The sequence below is a fragment of the Anoplopoma fimbria genome, chromosome 2 (genome assembly GCF_027596085.1).
Source record: "Anoplopoma fimbria isolate UVic2021 breed Golden Eagle Sablefish chromosome 2, Afim_UVic_2022, whole genome shotgun sequence".
NCBI classification, from domain to species: domain Eukaryota; kingdom Metazoa; phylum Chordata; class Actinopteri; order Perciformes; family Anoplopomatidae; genus Anoplopoma; species Anoplopoma fimbria.
The window spans coordinates 12,259,048-12,286,135 of NC_072450.1; the positions used below are offsets into that span (position 1 = coordinate 12,259,048).

The 27,088-nt window shown below is 39.6% G+C and overlaps 2 protein-coding genes and 1 long non-coding RNA gene across 5 annotated transcripts in view; 1 reads left to right on the forward strand and 2 right to left on the reverse strand.

Annotated features, from left to right (window-relative positions):
• The first annotated feature begins 1,642 nt into the window (after positions 1 to 1,642).
• bcl2l10 (BCL2 like 10) lies at positions 1,643 to 5,839 on the forward strand. The gene is made up of 3 exons (XM_054616966.1): positions 1,643 to 1,745; positions 2,820 to 3,278; positions 4,822 to 5,839. The coding sequence occupies exons 2-3, from the start codon at positions 2,823 to 2,825 to the stop codon at positions 4,942 to 4,944; spliced, it is 579 nt and encodes a 192-aa protein (XP_054472941.1). The 5' UTR covers positions 1,643 to 1,745; positions 2,820 to 2,822; the 3' UTR covers positions 4,945 to 5,839.
• Positions 5,840 to 8,390: 2,551 nt separating this feature from the next.
• LOC129107510 (uncharacterized) lies at positions 8,391 to 11,261 on the reverse strand. Its single transcript, XR_008531879.1, has 4 exons — positions 11,170 to 11,261; positions 10,711 to 10,808; positions 10,440 to 10,516; positions 8,391 to 9,495 (listed from the first exon to the last, which is right to left on the reverse strand). It is a non-coding gene; the product is annotated as an uncharacterized LOC129107510 (long non-coding RNA).
• Positions 11,262 to 12,328: 1,067 nt separating this feature from the next.
• trpm7 (transient receptor potential cation channel, subfamily M, member 7) overlaps positions 12,329 to 27,088 on the reverse strand; it is a 37,084-nt gene continuing 22,324 nt past the window's right edge. For 2 of the 3 annotated variants that reach the window (XM_054619564.1, XM_054619549.1), the window contains exons 20-40: positions 26,422 to 26,550; positions 25,987 to 26,238; positions 24,228 to 24,402; positions 23,166 to 23,298; positions 22,843 to 23,021; positions 22,493 to 22,625; positions 21,378 to 22,180; positions 20,291 to 20,385; positions 20,094 to 20,190; positions 19,863 to 19,939; positions 19,682 to 19,722; positions 18,983 to 19,011; positions 18,375 to 18,428; positions 17,510 to 17,554; positions 17,303 to 17,368; positions 15,846 to 16,129; positions 15,501 to 15,583; positions 14,643 to 14,848; positions 14,332 to 14,383; positions 13,870 to 13,976; positions 12,329 to 13,430 (exon numbers count right to left, since the gene is read on the reverse strand). In XM_054619564.1, the coding sequence (XP_054475539.1) occupies positions 13,318 to 13,430; positions 13,870 to 13,976; positions 14,332 to 14,383; positions 14,643 to 14,848; positions 15,501 to 15,583; positions 15,846 to 16,129; positions 17,303 to 17,368; positions 17,510 to 17,554; positions 18,375 to 18,428; positions 18,983 to 19,011; positions 19,682 to 19,722; positions 19,863 to 19,939; positions 20,094 to 20,190; positions 20,291 to 20,385; positions 21,378 to 22,180; positions 22,493 to 22,625; positions 22,843 to 23,021; positions 23,166 to 23,298; positions 24,228 to 24,402; positions 25,987 to 26,238; positions 26,422 to 26,550 (3,153 nt within the window). In that variant the 3' untranslated portion in view covers positions 12,329 to 13,317. The remainder of the gene's footprint in view (positions 13,431 to 13,869; positions 13,977 to 14,331; positions 14,384 to 14,642; positions 14,849 to 15,500; positions 15,584 to 15,845; positions 16,130 to 17,302; positions 17,369 to 17,509; positions 17,555 to 18,374; positions 18,429 to 18,982; positions 19,012 to 19,681; positions 19,723 to 19,862; positions 19,940 to 20,093; positions 20,191 to 20,290; positions 20,386 to 21,377; positions 22,181 to 22,492; positions 22,626 to 22,842; positions 23,022 to 23,165; positions 23,299 to 24,227; positions 24,403 to 25,986; positions 26,239 to 26,421; positions 26,551 to 27,088) is intronic. The other variant, XM_054619557.1, reaches the window with a different exon arrangement.

Here is a 27,088-nt window from a genome sequence, read left to right on the forward strand (position 1 = left end):
GAACTTTAATTTATAACACAATTGTGATAGGTTTACAATATGACACTCAATTTTTCCGAGCACTTGATGTAATTTTGTTTTCCTAAGTGGGAGATTATAGTGTTTGTCTCTGTGCTTTCGTGACTGTTTGTCCAAGTGTGTCCTCAAAACATTATTGATCTGATGGTCACTACATCTTACACGTCTTTAATTTTTTTAAACAAATGGTCAAAGGTCAGTCATCCTTCTCAAAATCATCACTAAAACATATCAATAAACTGAGGTGAAAGGCACCAAAACAAAACTGACTTGTCAATAACTGCATGATGAGTGATGAGGCTCCACTATAAGAACTGCAGCATCCCCGTTTCTTCCTTCCTCCTGGGAAAAAAAAGAATATTCCGTTTCAGATCATCAAATTTGTTTCCCTCGTTTTTCAAGGTTATAGCTTTATCTTTTCATTTTTTTTCCCCTGGATTAAAGGTTTTCTGGAATTCAATGAGGGAAACACCCAGAGGGAAACACCAACGTAAAAAGAGAGGTTGGTGAGAGACAAGGAGAGAAACGACAGTGATGGAGGAGAGGACGGAGGGGTTTTACCTTGCAGAGGAAGTACCCACAAATATCACCAGCTGCACTACACTACCTGAACCATTTGCTTTGACTGACTATAATTTGATTACAACTCAAAGCATTTTTCACTTCCTCATAAAGATCACAGAACTGGTCTGTGTGTGTAGTTCACAAATAGTTATATCACAAATAGAGCGAGAGGAGTGAGACTGTTTGGTGATGAATGAAACTAAAAAGTCCTGAGGCCTTTTCAAAGCAGATGTTAAACCTGTCTGCCCACACTGAGATATATATTTAGTTTAGATAAGTCAAATGAAGATGACATCAATGAATTTACATGAAAGTGTGACAGTCAACTATTAGTGTTGTTATACATCCTCTCAGGCTGGGACTGCGTCACTTGACTTGGTTGAACAAAACAAAGAAACCAGCCAACAATACACTTCAAAACTGTTTGATCATTGCTTTTGTGTTTTATGTTCATATATATACTATATATATACAGTACCAGTCAAAAGTTTGGACACACCTTCTCATTCAACTACTTTGAAGAATCTAAAATATAAAACATAATTGTTGAGCATTTGTTTGTTTACCACATAATTCCATATGTGTTCCTTCATAGTTTGGATGTCTTCAATATTAATCTACAATGTAGAAAAAAATAAAAATAAAAATATAGAAAAACCATTGAAGGAGAAGGTGTGGCCAAACTTTTGACTGGTACTGTATATATATATGGTATATTTATGTATACATAATAGTTGAATGTTTATCCTTACATTTGTTCTTCTCTGATTTATTTCTTTTTTTGTTTATTTTCTATTTCTGTGTATATACGATAGTGAGTGGAGGAAACAAGAGTCAAATTCCATGTAAGCATGTCCAATAAAGCTGATTCTAATTTTGATTATGATGTGATAACAATACATTTTCAGGGATTATGATATTTGTTGCTTCAAAACTTTTGAAAAATAGGCCATACTATAGCCGAGAAGGGCTGAAACTCACTATTATTTTCCTCATTCAAAATACGGGACTTTCTTGGGTTTTTCTGCGGTGGGCAGACGCATAAACCGGAGGCGGAGTCAGACATAAATGTGCAGCAGCCCCGTAGAAGGAAACCGTGAGTGTAACAAGGTTCTCCTTCCGCTGTCCGTGTGTGCAGAGAGCAGTCTGATATCGCTGGGAGGGTAAGCTTTTGTCTCTTTTACGCACTCAAAACGTCAATTTCACCTGCTTAAACACGTGTGCTTATGGACATACACCACCGAGGGGCTCGTTTAATGACACACAAAGGCGTCTAAATGCGCCTATGTGTCGGCGGTAGCTGCGAGAGCTCGTCGGTCCGCCTGTGTGGATGTGGTTCTTTGTGTCCTCCATTGCTCCGGTGACAGATCAGAGGTTCACCATTTTAGAGCCCTTAACACACGGACAATTCACGTCATGCATCCTTCACATGACGGTGGTGTTCGTATCGTGTTGACGGTGCATTAACTTGACTCTGCGTTAAAGCTGTGTTTCGCCTCCAGCGTCATCCGGCTCACGGTAACCGGAGAGCTGACGTCCGCACTGGCGGCGTCTCTGCCGCTCAGCCCGCCGCGGCCACCGGGGCTGCTAGCGGCCGAGCTAACCTAACATATGATAGCAATTTTATTTTTTACACCTGGCTGAATATATATTGTTAGGGACTGGGTTCAGATGCTAGTGGTGGACGATTTTTATATTTTTTTATTTATTTAAAAAAAAAAAAAAAAAAAAAAAAAAGAACTGATAGTGGTTGCCATGGTAGTGATGTAAGAATAACGTCACTGGTATTTCCATTGCACTAAGCATAGCCAGTAGTTGTTTAACAGGTGATTATTGAATTAGTCATACAGTTGAATTAAACAGTTTTAATAATTAACTCATCGTTTTCAAAGTAAAAATGCCAAATGCATGCCTTCTGTGTTTCACAAAATGTTTTTATTTTTATTTTTTTTTTATTGAATATAGGATTTTCAAACTGTTTGTTCAACAAAGAATCTGAAGATGTCACTTTGGGCTTTAAAAATGATGCTGATGATTTTCACAGTTTCACAACCAATAATTAAGTAATTGATTGATAAATTGATCATGTGGCAGCCCTGGACTGGTTACTCCATGTTGCCATCACATCAACAAATCTTGTTTTTTTTAGTAGCAGTAGAATGACTTGATACTCGCATGTCAGTAGAGTTCCTTAATTTATGAAAATTAAGGAAACTTTTTTTTTTTTCCCTTATCAGAAAATGTCATGCGGGCTGTGGAAAGAGACCTTGGCTCTGGCAGAGGACTACCTGTACCTGTGCTGCAGAAGCCCACGGCCAGCCCCTCCACCTCCCAGCGAGTCAGCCGCTGCCATGAGGCACCTGGCCCAGGACATGGAGGCACAGCACCAGGCCCGCTTCCACTCCCTCGCTCAGACCTTCCTGAGGCAGTGCGGGCCGGACCCCTGCGCCAGCCTCAGGAAAGTGATAGAGGAGCTGGTGGGAGACGGACACTTGAACTGGGGGAGGGTTGTTTCCCTTTTCACCTTTACCGGGGTGCTGGCCAGACAGCTGCTGGAGCAGAAGAGCATGAAGCTGGGGCTGGACCCTGGGCAGGAGCTGGTGCAGGAGCACGGAAACTGCAGGGGACTCGCAGAGACCATAGCTGATTACCTGGGAGAGGAGAAGAAAGACTGGCTGCTGGAGAATGGCGGATGGGTAGGTTTTAACAACACGTCTGCTTCTAAACTGATACGGCAGAGCTGAGTCAACACAAACATAGTAGATAAGAGAGGTATTTTGATTGTATCTAAGGCAGTTAGCCAGTTCGAAACAGAACTGTTAATTTAAAAAAAAAAATCACAGTACATCTTAAAAGTGAAAGTGATTTATTTCAAACTTTTGTCGTTGGAAATCACCTAGTTTGATAGGATCATGTTTGCTTCCTGCTTGGGTTTATATTCAGATCAATGTGTAAACGTGTCTTAAAAAAAAAAACTGGCCTTGGCTCAGTTTAGAAGCCGAATTCTTTTACTTCCCCGTTTGCCGATTAGACGAGCACTCAAACGTCTCATGTGGCTGCTATGATTATATGAATTGTGGAGTAGCAAAAGGCCAGATTGTGAGGAATGTAGTGTACAAGAAAACAACCCGCAGCAGTGCATATTCAGAGCCATGATCAAACAGTGTTGGGCTTTAGATTATCAGAGTGTTTTGTATTGGTGAAACAAAAGCTGGGTTGTCAGGCCAAATTTTACAATATACTTTTTTAGCCTCTGGAAATCAAAAAGAACAAAGACCATTTTAAACCTTCTTGTTGTGGCTTTTCCAACTGGAAAAACTTCAAGGGATAGTTATGATGGACTCTGGGTAGACTATGGCCCCAGAAGCCTCACCAAACCGAACACAACTAAAGTTGAATGTCTGCTCTTGTGAATGGGTTTGCCCTGGCCTCCTCCCACACACACACACACACACACACACACACACACACACACACACACACACACACACACACACACACACACACACACACCCCTCCTTTCTTCAGCTGGCAGCTGGTTTCAACAGACACGTAACCAGCTCAGCCAGATGGACTTTGTAGTAACAGTCAAAGCTTCTGTGTATTGAGTTTGGCATTGAAGCCATATTGAAAGTTAGCGTGGTACGACCAGAAAAACAAGCAGCTGCAAAGCAGAGAAACACCTGGAGCCGAGAGCAGGTGCACTGGCTGGTCGGGTCTGTGGCTGCAGTTTGAAAACATGAAGCAAAAACACACGGCTGGTGGTTGGGCTGAACAGAATCTGACCTAACCTAGTTTTTATTGTCTTGCTAATGGAGCAGATGAAGCTAGAATGAGTCCATTATTCGTCTTACCAAGTTAACAAAATTCTGTATAAACAGCTAGACAACTGGCACATATTTCTATAACCTCCGGTTGAGATTTATTTTGTTACTTTGAAGAACTGCTGTGCTGTTAGGATATTTGAAAAGTTGCACCCCAAGTGCAAATTTTTGTCAGCGTAGAAACACGGGGCTGTCAGTGACACTGACATATTTTACCCCAAATATAGTATAATTGCCACCAGCTGTCAGCCAAGCCACTGTGGGTTAGAACTCATCTTGACAGCTAATACTTTGTATTTTGGTTTCCAAAAACCTACAGTTTATGCAGGAAAAACTGAAAGTAGCGGGTAGATATCTTACTAGTAAACAAGAAGTTTCTCACCATTACTTGTTTGTTTTTTCGTTTTTCTTGTAGGAGGGGTTCTGCAAGTTCTCTCGCAGTGCCAGAGAAGTCAGTCCGGACTCGTCCATGAAGACAGCGCTGTTTGCTGCTGCCGGTGTGGGCCTCGCTGGACTCACCTTCCTCCTGGTGCGCTAGCTAGCCTTCTCCATCCTTAACAAACCTTCATCCATGTTCTCATTTCATGTTTGGCACAATTAAGTAGACATTTTATTTCTAACATCGATGCTGCAAAAACAGGCTTAATCTGTAGTGAATTCAGGGTTGTTTCTCAAGTCATCAACTGAATGTTTGCACATACTCAGACCCCCCCCCCGAACACACACACACACACACACACACACACACACACACACACACACACACACACACACACATATTAATACTGGCATTTAGTCACTCACTCCTTAAGATTGTAAAAAATGATCTCAATGCCTTCAGAAATGTTGGAGTAAGTGACGTGAGCATATCAGACAGTTTAATTAAAAAAGCACAGGTTTGTGGACAGAATAGTCTTGCTCTCTTTGTATTTTCAACTGTGCAGCTAAAAGACTTCATTTCAATTTTTTCCACAGCTTTTGATTTTGAAATTGTCTGCTGCCTTTTTATTCATGTGTTTACCTTGAGTTGTGTATGTGATATAGAGCCATTCTAGTGTACAATGTATAAATTAATATATTATATTTATATGAAATGAAACTGTAAGCAGTGGCCCTTTCTTTTTTTTTTCTTCTAACTGTTCCACAGCTAATTCAGTTATTTCATTGTTTTCAATATGTCCTGCGTTCATGTGAAACACCTGATTTACATTGGTCAACGGCTGAATCAGCACTCGAGGCAACACAACGGTGCTATCGTATGTTGTGAAATGTTTCTCATATCAATCTAACAAAACAGGGACCAATCCGACTTCAAACATATTGCTATTCGAACCAGCTGTTGCTATGGCATTTCTCCTTCACAAATCCCTTAAACATTATATTTTTACATTGTTTTGGTCTATTTATTTGTCACTGTTTTTATAATAAAAAAAATTAAAAAAAATTACTGAGTTTGTGGGTCTTTGTGATCGAGTGCGGTGGAGTTCTCTTTCTTCAGTGTGAACCAGTGTGGTGATGTCCCCTTTTTAACAACATTGTTTTTCCTTAAATGTCTGCATAGAGGAATATGAATAGAAAAGGATCTGCCCTCCTTTCATATGCAGACATATTGTCATAAATAAGATATGTTCTGCTGTCTGCCTCTGTGCTCCTCTGACCATAACGGTGCTCATGTTACGCAAAGTGCCACATGAGCAATGCATTCCAAGGAAAAAATGTACTCCCAACTAGCTGATTTATGGGAAACTTAAAAATAATGAATCATAGGAGTGCAAGTCCTGACCTTTTGAGTTAGTTTAGATGATTAAGCTGTGCTGGGAACTTATATTTTGTCAACAGGCCACAGTGACCTCTACATCAGAAACTTGCGCATTGAGCTACTTTTACAATTTTGTGCATAGTGCGTTTGTTTGCATACTTAACTTAAATAATTTGAGTTACATGATCTACACTGGATTGCCAATATATGTATATGTACCTGATACTTCTACTTACAATAGCTTCAAAATATTGCAGGTTTTAACACTGGGGTATTCTTTTTTTAACTTAAGTAAAAAGTATTCAAACACTTCTTTCAATGCTAAATAATGTTTAAGAACATAAGAGCCACCAAACAAGGATTGGTTACCTCTAAAACAGTTATTTTACCAGAATCAATCAGCTTTCACTCATTGCCTGGATGTAGATCGAACATTAAAACCCCAAATTGACAAAATATTAAGTTTACTGTAAATATCAATAAACAAAGAGATCATTTAAAACATGTCTGTTACCTTGGTAACATGATGTAATTCTGTTAGGATATATTTAAATGTACCAGGGACACAGTTTAGCACATAGTAACATTTAAAGTATCAACATAATCTTCTATGAATTATAAATTGATTTCTAGTATAGAAGAATAATGAGAAAGTGAAGTTTCACTTATAGACTAGCCTGAAACTAATTGAAAGTTTTGTATCCCGGTGTTTATACAGACTGGAAAAAAACAGAGATACAAGATATGTTTAACTAACAGAAGAGATATGCTTCATTTGTTATAGACAAGTGTGTGACAGTTTGTGTGTGTGTGTGTGTGTGCGCGCGCCCGCCATGACACTAAATGAGGTCATTGTGCCGGCATCTCTCTGACTTCTCAAACATAGACAAAGAGCCCATGTGTCACTCTTTTCATTCACTTGGAGCCCTGAAACTGATCATTTACCCTATTAGACGCTCTCTCACACACACACTCACTCTTCCACGGCAAGTATTGTCTCCATTACGATCACAACACACAGTCACATTGTTTGCAAGAAAGAGAACCACAACAACTTCTGATGTGGGGATCTATGTTTCCTGTTGATAGATTTTACTCTACCAGTGAAACCCAAATAGAGAGTCGCAAACAGCAGACAAATCTCCTGTTATTATTATCGCTATCTGTTTATTATATGGATTATACGGTGCAGAGATTACACGGAGAGCAGTCCTCTGTAACTGATTTAAAACTTAATCTGGAGGGTTTAAAAAGCCAAGGTGTAGAGCCACAATATTATGTGCTTTTTATTGTTTCATTCCATAAACTCATCCTTTCAACTCATTAGCTGAAAATAGTCCCCAACAAACACCCCATTTGTACCTCTCTGAGTAACATTGGTTAAAAACTACATTGCTCAGCTGACAAAATTGGTTAGCCTTTTTTTCTTTTTACAAAAAAATATTAATTAAACTATAAATCCCTGACCCGTTTCTAAAGATGTATGTTTTCAGTATGAACCAATAAGCTTCGGGCTACAGACAGGCCGGGGGATGACCCCATAAGAGTGATGAGGAACATATTAAACTCTGTGACCTCGGTGCCAACCAACACAACAAAAGACAGCTGGTGCACATATCAGACATTACTGCTCAATGTCCTCACACAGGAAAGAGGAGATATGATAAAGGAAGCCTGGTAGTAAGAAAAAAACAAAACACATGAAACATTCAGATTGCATAATCAAGATTCCACAGATGATAAGTAAACAAGTACACTTATTCATGTACTATACTAAAGTGAAATGATTTTGAACTTCCATTTTCTATTACCACATTTCAGAGGCAAATTAGATACTTTTTACTCAATTTCTTTTATTTTGACACCTATAGTTACTACTTACTTTGCAGATTCACATTTAAAAACCTTTATTGAGTATATAAAATATAAAATCCAGATTACTGATTATGAAATAGTTAAAACAGGAAGCTACGTATGCATTTCCATCCCATATTTATATATGCTTTAAAATGATTTATATGATTTTATCTGGGGAAAACAGAGGGAAAAGTGAGGTGGACAGGAAGTCTGGCTGGTCTCTGTTGAGGTGGACAGGAAGTCTGGCTGGTCTCTGTTGAGGTGGACGACGGTCGTATCATTCGGCACTGATCACCACACAAAAGCAATTTAAAATTGGCACTGTTAAATAAGTAGTATGAAAGCATCATTGATTTTTATTTGATTATTTTTTATTGCATTTCAGGAAATTACATTTTGTTGGAATTGATTACAAATCAGCTGCCAGCAGCATTACAATACTGTAAGTCGTTTTCAAAAAGGTTCAAATATATGCTCCGAGTCAAATTAAATATCGAATATGTAACATTTGTCATTGATTTAATGTTTATCTTAGCTGGTAAATGCTAGAATAATAACAGAGATGGCAGTACTCTTTATTACAAAACATCTTCCAGGTGATAGTCCATGTATGTATTTTTTTTTAAGTAGAGCATATAAGGGGAAGTATGAATGTAAAACATATCCGATATGTTAGAAAATAATGAGATTAGATGTGATAGGAGGCAGATTTTGTTGATAGGACCAAACAAGGATAGCTGATTTTCCCTTTTCCATTATTTATGCTAAGCTAAGCTAACAAGCTGCTAGTGATAGCTTTAAAATCCAACTCTTGGGGAATAAAGCAAATTTCCAGAAACACCAAATTATTCCTTTAAATGTGTGCCCAATTAGGGGATCTGAAGCATTTGGAATTATCCAAACAGAGAAAAGCTGAATATTAAAACGTGTATGTGGCTTGATTTAGATTCCTGAGTAATGCAGTGGTAGATATGATTTATTAATGAGTAAATGCCAGACGGACGTGGCGAGAGCAGTTCCTCAGGCTCCAGTCAGCTGAAAAGCTTCTGGACTTTCATCGTGTGCACACTGCATTACTTTTAGTGTGCACATTCATAAACAGAAGTGCAGATCAGTGCCCGGCTCCTCAGAGTTGCTCTCATCTTCTCGTCTGTGTCTGTATTCACAGTGAAGACATACGGTCTGATCTTCTCATGGCTGACGGTGATACTTTAGGGTTTTGATTTTGGTTCAAAATTACATTTAAAAAAAATAAAAGTTTTAATACATATTTGAATGCTTGAAAATCCTTTTGTATTCAGATTAGCAGCTGTGAGCGAATGTGTTCTGAACCATAAAAAGAAACAAACCATTGTTCTTGCAGTGTGAATACAGCTGATGTTTTGACCCCCATCTTCTAACGGTTAGAGATCATTAATGTTTACGCCCTTTTCCTCAGTCAGGGCCAATGATCTTCTTCACCATCTCCACCACCTGGTCACATGAAACAAAAAACATATATTTTTTAAGTGTTTTCTCATCTGTTGACTTATTTTTAGCCATGCTAGCAATGTAGCTCTAGTCCAAACTGAAATATCTTAACAACTGATGGATGAATTGCCATGAAATTTGCTGCACACACTCACGGTCCCCATCACTTTGGTCGTCTTCATCTAAGCACCATCAATATTTTTGGTTTACAGCTAAATGAGCCTCAGCTGGACCTTTAAATAGCATGGCTGCAAACTCTTGTATATTGAAAATAAACAAGAGTTTTATGAAAATAAAGTTGATTTTAATTTGATCTAGTCAAATTCTGATGTATATTCTATTCATGGGTATCTCATGAATAGCCAGAAAGGTGACCAAAGAGTCTTGATCCTGGTGTTCCCCCTGATAAATGGTAACTATAAACCGAAACAGAGGCTAAACTATAGACCTCAAGATCGCCTCTCCGACTACTGTGGGTGTCTCCAGGAACAGATCTTGCCATGACGACTCACATGCAGTCTCACAGTGTGAAAACAATACAAGTCATCTCTGTTGTGGCTGGTTATTACGTAAGGTTTCTCTAAAGTATGTGGGCATGGAACCCAAACCGAGACAACTTCCAGTTAGTCACTGGTGTTACGGGTCTGATGGAAAGTATTGGTTCACTGCTTAAAGTTTTCTAGATGTCGAATGTTTTGTTACTTGAGATAAATGCTATTATGAAGCTAACCCTTAGTTATTATTTGAACAGTTAATCATCAATTAAGGAAAATGTTGTTGAAGAGCACCAAAATATAAAAGCCACACTAAATATGCTTTTTCATGAACAAATAACCACTGGTCCCTTCAAATAAACTTCAGCAGTTCATTTATTTATACCATACTGTAATTAAGATGTAACTTTTTAAAATAAATATAGTAGATATCTATTTCACTAACACACTAACCTGAGCAGGATCAGGAAACGATCCCTTACTAAGCTTGGAGTAGATCAGCTGACCATTCACAAACACCTCAAAGCTTCCTGTGGGGGTGAAGAATGAAAATGCATCAGTGTCAAATCAATATAATATAGTTAATTATTTACGTTATTATTTATGTTTGGCACATAACAAGATATAACTGAAACAACAGTTTTTCCACTAGTTCATTAGCCATGAGGTTACTTTATTCTTATCATTTTATCATCTTTAAAGAAATAAAGCAGCTTAATGTTACCTGGGTTCCCGACTTTTCCAGTCACCTGCTTTACACCAGGAATCTTCTTGAGGTCTTCGGCTAGTTGCCGATAGCGGTATGCATACCCTCATCCTTGACTGGAACACAAAATGAAATACATTCAAACCTTGTTTTCAATCCCATGAAGGATTTCCATACGGGTCAAAATCAAAACTGTGCAGAATTTAAAGCCAGAGACAAATGCAAAAATTGTGGTATATTTCTAGCCAACATGAACTAACAAATCTACCTGAACTACTACTACTTCTACTTCTACTTGTACTTTTTCGGGAATGTAACTTAATAGTTAAGCTGTTAAATGAAGCTGTGTGCTACAGTCGCTTACTTATATGGACTATTGCGCATTCCATTGCACCAGGACTACACCCTATCCTCAAATAAGTCTGTCCTAACTACAACAGTTATCAGCCAAAATATAATATTATAAAATAAACTTACCAATATTCAACTAAAATTGTCGCCATGGTTCTTTAGCTGATCTGTATCTCAGCCTGGAGATGATGTAGAGCTGTGAACAAACCTTCAGTGCGAGGATGAGCTGAATAAAATGCAGCCAGGACGGTTGGGGCAGTTATACGAGTACACACACACACACCCAATGGGAGGAAAAACCAGTCCGTGCAGTTTATGAATCATACTTGGCTTACCAGTATTGCTCACTGTGTCTACCAGTACTGCTCTCTATAATTAACGTGTCTGTCCTTCTCTCTCATGCAGTAGGAAGCTACTTTTAAATATTTTCTGGTTGCAGATGGAGGACAAAATCCGCCATTATTTCTGTGCAATAACAAAGTTTGAACAGAGGTAATATGAGGCTTCAAAAAGTGACTGAAGGTTTTTTTTAGTGTGTGCAAAATTCACACACACTGCTGTAGCTCAGCAAGGAAACACTGTAGAAAGTTGTTAAAGTAACAAAGAAGCAATGTACACATGGACAAGTTTGTGTTTTATAAAGATACTCTTGGAAAATGTGAACTTGAAGGTTAAAAAGTGTCTGTACAAAAAGCAATACTCAAGCCAACAGATAACCAGCACAGTGTCCTCAGCTGCACCGTCACTATCTCACAGGTGAGCTGTCTATCAGTTTGGTTCAGCTGAACAGGAGCTGTTGTGTGGGATTCAAATATCAGCAGCTGCTGTTCAACTGAAGAATCGGAGGCCTCTGTTCAAACAGCGAACTAATTGTCTCCTTCTGCAGGCAGAGGGTCAAGAATCTACCAGCCCCAACAGGGGCACTGCTCTAGTGATGATGGGCTCAATATGATGGCAACATCTTGAATTAAAATCAACTTAATAGTAAAAGCCACGCTTGTGAAAAAGAAAAGAACATGTTTCCCGATGATTTACATAATCAAATTGATTTGTATATCTCGATCAACTGCCCAAATCCAAAATAAGTGAGAAGTCAGAATTAAATCCTCAAAATTGGGCCCTAGTTACATTTGGCATTAGGGTTTCAAAATAACCAGAAATATTTATCGTTTCAGCTCTAATTAAATTAACCATCAACACTTTGGAATAAAATCTTTCAGATATAAGCATCTGTTGTTTCTTCTTCATAGCCCACTACTAAATATCCATCAGATTAAATTGTCCATGTATTGAAACAGTCATTCTTTTAAGACTTGAGCGATGTTGCTAAAGCTTTTTTTTTTTTACATTTTTATTTGTTTAAAATGATGTCCAGTACAAAATGTATACAGTAATACCCTTAAGTCTGTCAGTTCCCCTGAATAAAATATTTTAATCTGTTCAGCTCATGCCAGATAACAGTATCTATAAGATACACTAGATTGTAATTTGCTCATACAATAGTTGATGACAAAGATATAGCAATAGTACCTTTGTAACAATAAAAACTATCAGCAATATTTTGGTGGACACACTTTCAATACAATAAAATTACATACATTGTTCTGTAAAAGTTGCATTGCAATCTGCCCATATTTTACAAGATTTTCAAATTCATGTATATCTGTTCATTAACTAAGAGATAAAAGGTTGTGATACAAGTCTTTACACATTTATAAAAAATGATCTGGTGACAAACTGCAATGTTGCAGTGACTGAATCTCAGCAGGCTGTCCTCTCTGAAGCTGCTGTAACAGAGGAACAATGCACTTAGATTTGTTCCTTTTTTTTTTTTTTTTTGTTAAAACAAGGCAACTTCTCAAACTTTGTAATAAATAATAAACCCTCTGCAATGATAATGTACCTTTCGATATATCCTGTTCATAGATATATATATATATATATATATATATATATATATATATATATATATATATTCATAAACGTGTACAAAATATGTTTAAATCTTCTTTTCCTCATTTATGTACTAAAAAACAAAAAGGTTAAGATGGTTGAATTGTGTTCGACACAGCATTTTGGTGGAATCAACAAAAACATGACACACATTCTGCATGCACTGGTTTCCATGGAAACAAGGGGTGTGATTCTTCCAGTTGATTGGGTGCGCCTCTCTGCTCCTTGGCTTTGACTAAAATTGTTCAGAACAGTGTCGCCTCGTGATCATTCACTCTCTCTCTCTCTCTCTCTCTCTCTTTCTCTCTCGCTTCAAACCGATCACAGCATCAACCTCATTGATTGGCGGGACTCTTTGACTCCGCCCCCCGAGTTGGGAGGGTCATCCTGTGGGAACGTCACCTTATCTGGTGTGTAATCGTTCCGCTTCAGATCTGGAAGAAGAAGGAAAGAAGTCAACATGTTGCACCAGATTAGAATTTATATCATCTTAGATTTGCGTTTGAAATTTAGGAGATGAAAAGGAGATGGAGGAAAGTTTCTTTGCTAAACTCAAGAGCAAGATTTTGAACTTCTCTGGCAGTCAATTTAAGTCCAGTACACAAACAACACAAATGTGAGGTGGATACCTCAAGTGCACATTGACTGAGAAAGAGCTTTACAGTGAAACTTTTAAAACAAACAATACCTCCATATTTATAGAACGTTTAAGGAGTTTGTTGAATATTGAGTATTTTTATGTCTTAAAACACTATGGAGGGGATCTTTAAATTACCCAAATGATGTCTTGAAGGCTGCAGATTTTGAGCACATTTGTGATGTACTTTAGTTTATGATTGGGTCACTGAACAGCAGCTGGTCAAAATCCCTCACCAGGAAGTTTGAGTTTCCGACAGCAGGAGTTGCAGTGGTGTTTTGCTCGGAAGTTCCTAATGGCATCATCCCCCAGGTTGGCAGGTCCAAATATCATATCATAGGATCTGCAAGAGTCACACTCACATCACTTAGTGCAAAATTACTAGAAGAAGCTGCTGTGAACTTTGAAATCGTGTTCAATATTGTAATGCTGCTATTAACAAATTGTTATTGATCTGGAGGCCACTTCCTCTATTGATTGTTTGGTCTACATTATAAAAAATCCAAAGAAATTCAGTTTAAGATTACATTAAAAAAAGACAATAAAATAAATAAAAAAATCAGCATTTATTGTGAAGCTGAAACTATGCAATGTCTGAATAATTAATAACAATAAATTCATTATTTCAGCTTTACAATATTGATCCAAAATAAGATCAAAAATAATAATAATGCAAAACATTGATAGAGCTCTCTTACCCTTTCTCACCGCTCTTAATAACTGATGGATCTGTCAGAATCTCCCCGACCCCTACAGAGAGACACACAACAAACACACAAGCTTCATCATCATGATATTAACTCTGATAAGTGCACAGCTATTCAGTGGAGACATTAATGTAAACACATCTGTGACATGAACACATTCAGGGAACAGAGGAACTAACAAATCTATAACTGATCAACGTTTAATCCATGTAGCCAAAAGCCCTTCAAAAACAAACAACAAACTTGTCTGCTTTTTAAAAAATTCTGTGCTGTGATATGGTGAAAGTGTTGAGAGTGTTTACCCTGCAGGTCGAGCACCAGCAGCTCTCCGCGGGTGTACTCGTAGGTCCAGTGGCTGAAGGCCAGCATGGTTTCCTCCAGGAGGTTGGTGGGGACGATCTCATCTCCGTTGTTGTTGTTGAACTTCCTGAACTCCCCAGTAATGCACTCCTCTATAGCAAACCACTGTCCGGCAGAGTGACAGTAGAGCAGAAACACCTCCAGAAACCTGAACACAAGGAGGACTCAGGTTTCATTTCCTCCCAAAAGGCTTGATTGTTAACGAAATATTTAGGCGTTAACAGTGAAGAAAGAATTCTATCTTTAAAAAAATGTATTGCATCGTAAGAGTCTTAACCTATAATGCATTTAGAACTGTGAAAAAGGAAGTATGAATTATTGATTTGAAAACAAACCATGGTCAGATAATGTCTTAGGTTAGCAAATGTCTTGATCCTTTAAAGGAATAGTTTGGCATTCTGGGAAATGCACTTGTTTGCTTTCTTGCTGATCAATACAAACATCAATACAAACTGTCCGTCTGTTCAATATAAAACTAGCTGTCACTTGGTTTAGCATAAAGACAGGAAACTGTGAGAATCAAAGAACAGCTGTAAAGCAGAGGTGTTTTCCCCTAGTTGGGTGTACAAAGGTCTAATGTTGGGGCGTAAAACACCTGTTGTACAATCCACTTCATATAAACAGGCAAATACCAATCTAGCTGTGCCAAACAACAATGAGCTAAGCCGTATTTGTGACTTGGCTGTTCATAACATCTATAGTAATGCATATGTATAAAGAAATATAATTAAAGCCGTTTTAAGATTTGGGGGGATTTTATGGGTCTGTGTTCTGCCGTCCCTTCTTGCATGTGTGCTTACCTCGGTGAATAGGGAATCGTCTTCGGCCTGATTTGGTTGAAGGCAAATGTGAGCTTCTGAGCAGCTCGTTGTTGTTGAATTTCCTGGAGTGATGCAGAGAAACACATGTTTTTGTCACAGCCAGTCTTTCTAGCCAAAAACCTTTATGCTTTTTGAGATTACAACTTGTCATCTAAACGAGGCAGAGCCTGAATGTTTGACACAATATGCTTTCAAAAAGTGCCACATTAAAACAAACTAAATTCTACTTTTTAAATATCAGATGGGTCTTTGAAGCCCAGCCCGACAGCACAGGTAATATGTGAATATATGAGGGTCTTTAGTGTGTGTGTCTGTGCTCCCTACCCTGAGACAAAGGTGCAGCACAGTGTCCTCCTTGTAGATGCTCTGCCAGGTCTGGACCACCTCAGGAAGGAAGGATTTGACAATATACAGATGTCCTGGTTTCAGGATGTCGTACTCTGACCATGTGCAGAGCACCTTCAGGGCCCGTCGGAGGCCTCCTCCCATCTCCTCCTTGCTGAGAAACTCTATTTTGGCACAGAGGCCCCGCTGGGCCCAGGAAGACATGCTGTTGTTGATGGTGTTGGGGGAGCTCTCCTCCAGACGGTACACAGTCACCGGCTCGCCTGAGGAAACACAGAGCAGAAGGTGAGAAAAGCCTCAGTAATACTTTCCTCGAGGACGGTCGCACGGACATTATGCATAATGGTGATGAGAAAACATTTGGAAGTTTTGTACACACTTAAAACTCTTGTGCTATAGCAAGACAGAATTGATGTACCATCTGTTTCTAAAGGGTTTCTGGCTGACATGTTACGTGTGCAGCAGACAAACACTCTAATGACCATATTATACATATACAGTAGCTCTACTATTCAATTGGTGTTTAGTGTTTTAGTAGCGATTTGTCCCATTAACTCTTTATTCAGGGATTTATTTTACCATGCCAGGTATTCGTTTATCTTCAGTCCTTTTTCTTTTGATTATCATTTGGGCATTTTAGCATCGAGTACAACAGAGAATCAGACAGGAAATATTGAGAGTGAGGGAGATGACATACAAAAAAATTGCCCAACAAGAGTTCTGTTCCAGTGAACAAGCAAAGTCTTTACTTCCTGTTCAGCGAGAAACTGGTACACAGATGGTTTTCTTTGGGTAGGTGATTCAAAACAGCTGCAGTTCCTCAGAAGCTTATATCAGCATATAAGCTGTTGTATATCAGCTGATGAAAAACCCTCTTTAAGAAGTGAGTTGTCACTATATTTACTTTGGTCAGTTATTTCTGTGTTTTTGCACATCGTCTGTACTGACCTACACAGCCAAAACACAGTAATTACATATTTAGTCTGAATTGGGTTAAGACCAGAATCTGATCTTTTTTTACCATTAGCATATTTTAAGCCATTAATGCGTTTAAAAAAAACAAAAAACTGCAGTGAATTCACTCCGGCTGCTTTGGGATAGTTGGTGAGAGCTAAATCGTATTCTAACTAGAAGAGTGCATCTAGTAGAGTGCAGAGCTCCACCTCCTAAATTGTGAAGCTAAAATATTCATACAAAAAAATACAACACACATACATACAAGATAGAACATATATACTTTGCTCATCAACAACTTGTTCATGACTGTGAAACAAGCAGCTGCAGGTGTGAGGGGGCAACAACAATGTAGAAAACACATCTCTTATCTCCCTCCTAACTTCCTCATTCTCCAACTGTCTGCTGTCTTTTCTCAGAATGATCCGCAGTGTTTTCACCTGAGCCGACATGTCTGGGAATGCGCTGTGATCCAGACTTACCTCTAGGGGGCACAGGGGTGAAGGGGATGCTCTGAGACAGCCTCATCAAGTTGTTGCGCTCCACAGCTACAGGAGGAAAAGTATGCAAGCACACGTAAATACACAAACAGGTTGAAACAACTGCAGATAAAACTTTGTAGAATTATTAATAAACTCAGTGAAACAAATTACATAAAAAACACATACAAATTATTCTCGCTTTCTCACCTGAGTACTGGTAGCTTTCCATGGGCTTGAAAGGTGAGCCAATAGCTGTGGAGGAAAAGAAAAGAACAGTAAATCTTTTTAGATAATTTATCAATTTAATAAACTTGCCAATGATAACCACTGGACAACATTAGGGCACATTAATGCAACAAAAACACCCTGAGCTGTTCCAGCATCCACCAGTAGATGTCTCTGTATGACCTCACAACAAAAGATCAAACTTGACAGTTTTACTTCCTCCCTGCAAGTCATTTCTGTTGCTAGGTAAAAAAATAAATTAATATTTGTATTTACATGTATTTTAACTTCTTGGATATTCCTTTTATTCTCATAAATTATAAAAGTACAACACTAAAGTTAAAACAGACCATAGTTATCACTGCAGATATCATTTAAACCAGAACCGTCTTATTATCATCAGTTTGCAAAAAAAGAAAAGGAAAAAAAGCAATATATCTTATTGAGAAATATTGGGAGTGAAACTGTAACTAGTGAATATTTTTATTCAGATTATTTCTAAATTACATGATTAAATACCAAGTTCACTAAGTGACAAGAAATAGTGACAAACCCCATGCCCATCACAATTTCTCGGAGCCCAAGATGTCTTGTTTTGTCAGTCCAATCCAAAAAGCCAAAGATATTCAATTTGTAATACATTTTTTTTGGAGAAAAGCAGAAAAATGGCCACATGGGAGAAGCTGGATCTAGAGAATGTTTCAGCACTTTGACTATCAAAACAGTCGCCGCTTAATCATCTCTTGATCAACTAATCGATTAATGGACTAAACATTTAAACTGTTAAACCCCGCTATGTGGCTCTGAGTTCGTTGTGCTGTTTGTTCAGTCAGTGTGGGTTACTCACAGTCCTTTCTGGCTCCGAGTAGGGAGTGTCGAGGCGTGTAGAGAGAAACTGCGGCTGTAACCACAGAAGAAGAAGAAAAGCACAGTGACGCTTTCATCCAGAAATATGAGTAGACATACATGCAGTATTGTACAGCAGAGTTCACTCCCTTTTCTAGGTTTTTCCATAAACAAAGATCCAAACTTACTTGCAAAACAGGCAGGTTTTTTTTTATCTCAACTGAAATACAAACTAATGCAATATATGCAAATGTAGAAGTCTAAATATTTTTGGAATAGTTTGGATATTCCCCCCCTACCTCAAATATTTTATTAGCTGCTATGATCCTTTCCTGGTCTGGAATAAACCTCATACAAATTCTATAATGTCCAGGAAGTAAATGATAAATCCTCCTTTCTGTTGCTAAAGCCAGAGGTGATGATGTTACAGTATGGATTTTTATCTCGCATAAACATGCATTGGATGCCAAAATAGGGAGAAGGTCGAATGTCCCTTTGATAACAGAGCCTATATAAATGCTGCTGGACCAGCTGTTCCAGACAGAACGAGTCTAAACCAAACTAAAACCAAGCAAGATGGAGGAACTACAGTGAAACAACAGTTGTTACCATTTGGTGCATCTTCCCCAGGGGCTCGCCTGAAAGAGAGCAAGAAAGACAACAGAAAGACATTAGTTTAACAAAACAGATTACACGCATATCAGTCTAGTTCTTGAATCTGCACAAGAGCTTGTGTAATGCATTTACATAGGGTGGTGGGAATTAAGTGTTTATCACTGAGTGCTGGTTTTTAAATAAGTAGAGAGAAATATGCATCAAAAATCTACTTAAATCAGACACTAACTGGTCTGACTTTTATATATGTCACTAAACATTTTAGAGGTGTGTGCGTAGCCTACTTGCACGTCTATCTTTGTGAGAACCAATTGGAGAGTTAGACCTAGAGAATGAGGATATTTTGGAAACTGAGGACATTTTAAAGGGTCTCCACCTTCAGACTGAACTTCAAAGGCCTATTTGAGTGTTCAGACTTGGTTAGAATTAGGTTTAGGTTAGGTTTAACGAGAGGGGGTCTACAGCACAAGGGTTCAGCTCATGGTACACAGCCACAAGTCAAATAACTTTAACTCCTCTAAATATCGAGTAAGGGGTGGGGTTAGGCATTTAGTTGTATGTTTATGGTTAGGGTTCAGGAGCTGGGAACATGTTATGTTAATAAGGATCCTCCTCACAGGTCTAGAAGTACATGTGTGTATGTGTTGTTGTGTGTATGTGTATACATCTTTTGGCTTTTGGGAGGACACTTACAGGCTGCTGGCTTGGGCTGATTTGACCTGAACTCTTTCCTGCTGGAGAAACGAAGAGTCGTTAACAGCGAGAGAAACCAGCATTAATTAAGTTAACAAGAGTTAAACTAAAAGTGTTGTTGTATTTTTTTTATTTATTTACTTTGTACTCATGACAGTACATACATAGACACATTTCTTACCAGTACTGCAGTCCGGGGGTCCTCGTGGATGAGGATGTCTTCAGCTGACACTCTGCTCCTGTCCTTCTTGGTCAGAGCTAACAAAACACAATGAACAATCAACAACCGTAGGGCCACTTACAATTTAAGAATCATCAGATTATTGGATTCTGGGCTGCAGAAAATGATCGCATATATTCAAAAATGTCCTCCTTAGCAGATATTTTGTTAACATTATTTGTGTGAGATTACTGCAGTCAGGATGGAGGAGAGCAGGGTTTCTATCAAACTCTGTGAAGCCAGCGTAGGAGTTGACTGCTCTGATATGACCGTGACCTTCAGTCTGAGCCTGTGGAAGACAGAGACACAGAAAGAGATAAAAAAAAAAAATGATATACAGTCCATGAATAATCATAAAACGATTTGTATATTTATACACAAACACATACCTGCAATCTGGTCTGTAGGACCGGGCTTTGCTGTCTGCTGGAGGTGGAGGTCTCTTTGGGTGTGGAGTGCTGGAGGTCCAAACTCTCTTTATGCCCTAAAACCAGAAAAAATATTGTCAGTGGCCCATTTAAACTGTCCCGTTAGCCCGTAATATTATAAAATACAATACTTTTATTTTTCCTAGTAATTAATGTTTGGCTCATGTAAATATATTCCTCCAAAACAATCACTTTACTACATGCATTCAAAACAAGACAAACGAACACAAAAATGCGGTGATCATCGCCACAAACGTCAAATAATCACAGTTCAAACATTTGATTCTTATGACAAACTCCTCACCTCCACCTGCCAAACAAATCCATAAAATCATAGAGAACTTTGAAAACCTCAACCAGTCAACCAATCATTCAACCATGCGAAGACCTCAGAACCACCCAGAAGCAGAAAGTTAACAAGACAGACAAGACGTCCAGACAGAGCAGGGAAAGGAGAAGAAAAGCCACCAGCTTAAGGTCTACTGGGACCCTGATCTGGAGATGGAGAGGCCCGGCAGACGTAGTCCTCAACCTAATCTAAGACTGAATCTCAAACCTCTCGTTGTCTCTCTTGCCGTGTTCCTCCTGTCAAGCGGGATTTCTGACCCACTTTGATCCTCATAGCAGGACTCTGGAGGGACAGGAGGTCCCGACCCATTCCCTTCCCTGCTCCTTCGTCGGTGGGGTCTCCGGGGTGCCACAGCAGGGGCATCAGCACCACCTGGCAGGCTGCTTCTTCTCAGTGATGACTCGGCTTCAGGAGCCAGAGGGGCTTCAGTGTCTGTACTCTGTCCACTCAGAGAGTCTGATCTGCCTTCGTCGTCGAGGAATGCCTTGTTCACGTACCCCCCACCCACCTCCCTCTCCCTCCCCCCGCCTCCTACTACCCCTGTGTTCTTAGGCTTAGCAGTGCAAGCAGGCAAGCAGGCAGGCCGAGCATAGCCCGAAGTCTTAGAGACAATGACAACAGTAGGATACACACACACACAGTTTTCACCCTCCTCTTCTACCTCATCAACACTAGATTCAACCTCAGTCTCGTACTTACCCACAAACGCCCCAAACTCTACAGTGGTGCTGTCTGGCTGGAGGGGCTGCTGGTAAAGCCTAGCTAGGGCGAGTTCTGGGTGGCTGGAGCCACTGGGCTGGGAAGGGGTGCTGCTGATGTGGAACTGAGCCCCGTGGGAGGGCACATTGGGCAGGCTGGATGGGGAGTCGAACAGGGCCGGCTCTTGTGGACGGGTCCGCTTACTCTGGGTGAGAGAGTGGCCTCGGAGACGCAGCTCCGGAGGGGAAATGGCCACAGCACTTTGGACAAAGGCACTGGAGCCGACACTGCCTGAGGAGCCGGCCTCTGCAGCAAAGTGCCCCAGCCCAAATAACCCCCTCCTCTCTGGACTCAACGCTGGGTTGAGGTTGGGGTCCAGCCCCAGTCCTGCTCCATGGCTGGGCCCGACTCTCCGGATACTTTCCGCACCAGCCCCTCCCCCTACACCAATCCCAAAAAGAGAATCGGCAATGTTGGCTCCAGCCTGGGGAAATGAGGAGCCGAAGTAGGCCCCCACACTGCGTTTTCCTATCGCGGACGATTTGGAGTGGGGGCCAGTGTCTGATGCCACGGGGGCGTTGCTGGGGACCAAGTTCTTAGAGAGGCTGAGCTCCCGCGTGATCTGATTGTGGACCTTGCTGGCCTCCGACGCCCTCTGAGCAGTGAGGGTCTTCAGGGTGTCCACAGTCAGTGCTGAGAGGTCCTGCAGGTGGCCGATCTGGGAATCCAATGTGTGCAAAGACCGTTTTATAAAGTTGACCTTGTTCCCAACCTCCTTCAGCTGCAAACACATGGTCTCAACCCTGGAGATGACAAACAGTAGACTCAGTTACCCACAGCTCAGCTTGTGTGTTAAACGAAATGTTCACCGACTCATTATGAAATGGTCTGGGTTTCTAATTTTTAATCCTTTGAGGAAATGTTTTCCTTTCAGAATAACTATATATTCAGTAGGCTATGTTACTCATTTGACTGTGGAGTTTTTTACCTCTAGAAGCACTATGGAGAAGTTTGTTATGTGCATTTTGGCGAGTAACGCTGACTTTAAACAAACTGTTGTATATTTACAATAAAACTCCACAGTGCACCTTTAAGAAGGCCAGAAACAGCCCCACCTTTCTGAGGTAAGACGTATACGCTCCTCACTCCCAGAGTGAAACTGATCATCCTTTTCATGAAAGTACGTCTCCACACATTGCTCCTCAAAATCATGAAGCTTCTTTTGGTCTTCCTCTGTGAGAAACAGCTCTAAAAGAAAGAAAGAAAGAAGGCAGACATGCGGTACTGTTACAGATGTCCAGTTAAGCAACACTTTGTTCAATAGTTTTGTTTTGTACACATAAATCATTTTAATCCCAGATGTTTGTTCCTAAAAAATACATATGAATGGCAGGTTTTTAGTAATCGTAGTAAATGTTAGGAGACATCATGTTTCTGCCAGAAAATGACAGTTGTGTGGTCGTACTTGGTCCGTAGGTATGCTCCTTCTTCCTCTTTCTACATGTACAGAAGAGGGAGTAGATATGGCAGAGGAGGATGAAAGGGGGTGGGAGGACAGGCTTCTCATGGTAGGCCATAATGAAGTGGTAGCGCTGGTACTTCCACACCAGATTAGAAATGGACTTAACTTGCAGATACACATTGCTGGAAAAAAGAGAGAACAGAAATTACACTGGGGATGATGATGTCGGGGAGAATACCAGCAATACTTGAAGATTCAACACATAACCCAAAGCTAATGAGAACCCACATTTTTCTGGATTTAGCACTGAAATGTTGTGCACTTACTTGAAGAAGGCGATGAGGAGGTTGACCATTAGTATATACTGTACAAAGAGGTAGACTGCTTGAAGGAGAGGAGTCAGCCACACTCCTGCCGCACACAGGGACTTCACTGATTGTTCAGTGTTATTGGCACACACTGTGAAGAGGAGGAAACTTTAAGAACATGCACACACCCGCAAGTATGCACGCACGTACCAATCCCACAAATATGCTAAAGACATCATAATCCAAGTCATGTTTATTTTCACAATCTGTAACTTACTATCCTTCCTGTGTGGGTTAAAATGTAACCATACCACGCATGAATACATACTAAAACAAAACAGGACAATAGTCACTTGAAATTTCCTTGAAATGCTATTTCTTTAAACATAAAATCCTGTTTATATTTGTATATTTATTTCAATGTTTAAACTGTGGATATGCCGATGCATTAATTGTTATATTAGCTGTAACAATGTAAATCCCAAAAAGGATGACACAAATATTTACTCCAACACTAACAGGTACTAGAAATAAGCTGCTTGCACTTGAGAAAAATGCACTGTAACAAAGATTTGTTCAGAGGAATATTTTGAATGTTTAATCAAAAAGAACTTAGACTTTGTAATTGATATCAGACTATTTACCACTTCCAGGTCACTGTAACAGGGATGAACCATGTGATCAATTTCAACGGTCTGTGAAACCTCGGGATTCCAACTCAGGTTGTGGAGCGCAGCCGGGTGTTTTGTTCCACCGAAGCGTCAAATACGCCCGACTTAAGTGATGATCACTAAATCGTAGCCTGTTAGCCAGACCGTTTTAGCTGAGTCGAGGCAGTCAATGCTGTGGTGAAACAAAAAGCCCTGCCCCCACAAAGGATACCTGCGTTGGCTGCTTCTACATGTGAACCATGTTGTGTGAAAGACGTTGTGAGGGGAAGGCAATGATTAGGGCATCGTGGGTTTGATTTTCTTACAGTGCTTGTTTTAAGTGACAATCAGCCTTCATGCCGTGGTGAGAAGCTTTGAATAAAACTGTTCTTACCCTCGTAATCTCCCCTACCATCCTCATCGTCCTTACCATCGATTTCATAAGCATACACTTCCCCGTACATCATCCAGTATGGCTGAAAGACCACATCTTTAGCCAGAGTCCAGCTGGGCTCCTCGTGTGGGTACAGAATGGCTTTCCTGGGTACGCCATAGCTCAGAAGGACTATAGCCATTATTACCACAATATAGAACATGTTGGCCACCTGAAAGAGATGTCAAACATACCGGATGAAACTCAAGACTGAAGGCATTATCACAACTTTAAATGATAAGACTAATTAAAGACATCAAGTGAGTTTCTTAGGTGCAAAAAAATGTCTATCTTGGGAATACAAAATCAGACCTATTTTATTGCTTTTAAAACTGAAAAAAAAGTCCCTTAACTTTTAATACAGCAGCTTGTTAAAGAAAAAAAAGAAAGAGGCCATGTTTGGCTTGGATTTGCCTCTTTCAAAACAAGTATTATTGTAGCTGCTGGGTAAAAAAAAAAAAAAAAAAAAAGGTATAATGTCTGTATTGAAATCCCCAGGGCAGACACAGTAATGTTAAAGGGTTTACGACTACCTAACAGCTATGAAGGTATACATGATGGAAACGTGATTGTGTTCTGATTAAATCTAGATTGACTTACAGGAAGAGTTTGATATTTAAGGAAATACACTTATTTGCTTTCATGCTGTGAACTGGATGAGGAGAACAATACCACTTTAACATCTCTGCAGAAAAAAGTACAGCCAGCAGCTGCTCAGTTTAGATTAGCATAAAGACTGAGAACAGTTGAATTGGCTTACCTGGCTCTGTCCAAAGGTTAAAAACACACTTACCATGTTCATTAATTAGACTTCAGGAAGTAAATTACTCGAACAATGAAACAACCTACTTGTATCTTTCAAAAAACTCAAACTATTGTTTGTGTGTGCATTAAAGAAACAAGATATAACTTGTTACTTGGTTAAATTAAGAGGTGCTGGTAAGCAGATTTAATAAGCTTTGGACAGACCCACGATAGCAGTTTCCCCCCGCTTCCTGTCATTATGCTAAGCTAAGCTAATTGTCTGCTTATTCTAGCTTCATATTTAGTGCAACTCTGCAAGAAAGCAAGAATGCATACATAAATTGTCAAACTACTCCCTTAACAAAATTAAACAACCCATTTTTCACATAATCTTAATATATATTTCATCCAATATCTGTTGAAGGTAAGCTTCCCACTCAGAGGTTATATAAATACTTTGTGAAAACTACGACATGGAGCACAATAAATACACAAAATAATAGCAGGACGGGTCAAAAGTCTATTCTAAAACTGATGGGGCTGCTCAGGATAACACAGTAGGTAACGATACCTGGTCACAGCATGCAGAGGATTAATGCTGTTTCAATATGAATGTTTGAAATTACTAAAACAAATATTAATGAAAGAATGCACAATGTAAATGCAAAAAAACATAGCAACAACTTTCTCATAATATGTTCAGGCTACAGAATAACTTAAAAAGCTACTAAACAATTGCATATAATTTAAAGTTGTCTGTTATACTGTCATGGCATTGTGAAGTGTTCTTGGCTTATTACAGTGTCACTCGCATCCACAAAGTAGTATATGCGTAAAAAAAAAAAATATATTCCTGTTTTATGGAATCTTTGAGACCAGAAATAACATGGTTAGAAAAAATAACAATGTAAATAGTAATGTAAAACAACTTTAACACTGTGTACAAAAACATTCTGGTCTGCTTGCTCTACATTATGCAGTGGTGAGACTTCTCACTCTCACAAGAACTCACCATTTTAGCGATCATCATGACATACGGTCCAGCTTGCTGGTTGACAGCCAGTATATCCAGGAGTCGCACGTACCAGAAGATGATATTGAGACAATACACCGTCCTCCCGGGGACAAAGGCTTCACCTCCAGCCAATCTCAAGCCAAAGCCGATAAAGAAGGTAACGATGGCCAGAAAGTCCGACACATTGAAATAGTCACTGAACCACACCTTTACCTTCTGGCTTATTTTGCCTGCTTCAGACATAAACATCTGGGGGGGAAAAAGGAGTAGGAGGAGAGAGAGAAGGAACAACATGTGGAGGAGATAAGTTAATTTGCAATCTTTGGTGAATTTAAAAGTACTACAAAAAAAATGAAATCTTCATTACCCTCATTATTTTTAAACATTATAGAGCCTAAACATATGTGCCTGACACTTGTATGTTGCACATACCTCTCGGATTTTCTCAATGGCAGAGGTGAATATGTAGAGGATGACCACCCACTCTTGATAAGAAGGCCAAGCAGGCATTTTCACCAGGACCACATACGAGTAGAACATCAAGAAGCCCAGGTAGAAGAGCTGACAATTGGAGATACACAACAATAATACTCAGAAACAACTCGGAAAACATTATATTGAATGTTAGAAAAGGATTAATTCTGCCAAAATGGGAATGCAGTCATTATATTTATTTTTACTTTGTATGTCATAAATGTGGGAAATGTGGATACATTTTATAAAAGATGTTTGACGTAGATGATAACTGGCCTGTGTTGACAAAGAGCCTCTAAATACAGAAAGCTCCCGAGAGGGGCTTCTTCGCCGGAATATTTTAAGACGAGGTCAGTTGAGGCCCTCTGAAGGGGCTGAACCTCATCATGGCACTTTGAGTCGGGAGTAAATAGTCTGCCATTTCAACTGAGGCCTCTGAGCTCTCAGAGCTCAGCTGGCGGTTAGCTGTGTGAGATCTTCTCCGTCACAAGTGAAAATCACAGTTCCCAACAAAGTCTGCTCTCAGAAGGGAGGGCTGGGAGGTTCAGGGGATTATATAAGAAATGGAGACTGGAATATTTATCCATCCGCTAATTTAAAGCTGCAATAGTGTGTATTTTTGTCG

Bases quoted from the DNA above. Each gene is read 5' to 3' on its own strand.
- bcl2l10 (XM_054616966.1), top strand. From the start codon at position 2,823: ATGTCATGCGGGCTGTGGAAAGAGACCTTGGCTCTGGCAGAGGACTAC. The intron at 3,279-4,821 runs GTAGGTTTTAAC...TTTTTCTTGTAG, and splicing joins TGCTGGAGAATGGCGGATGG to GAGGGGTTCTGCAAGTTCTC.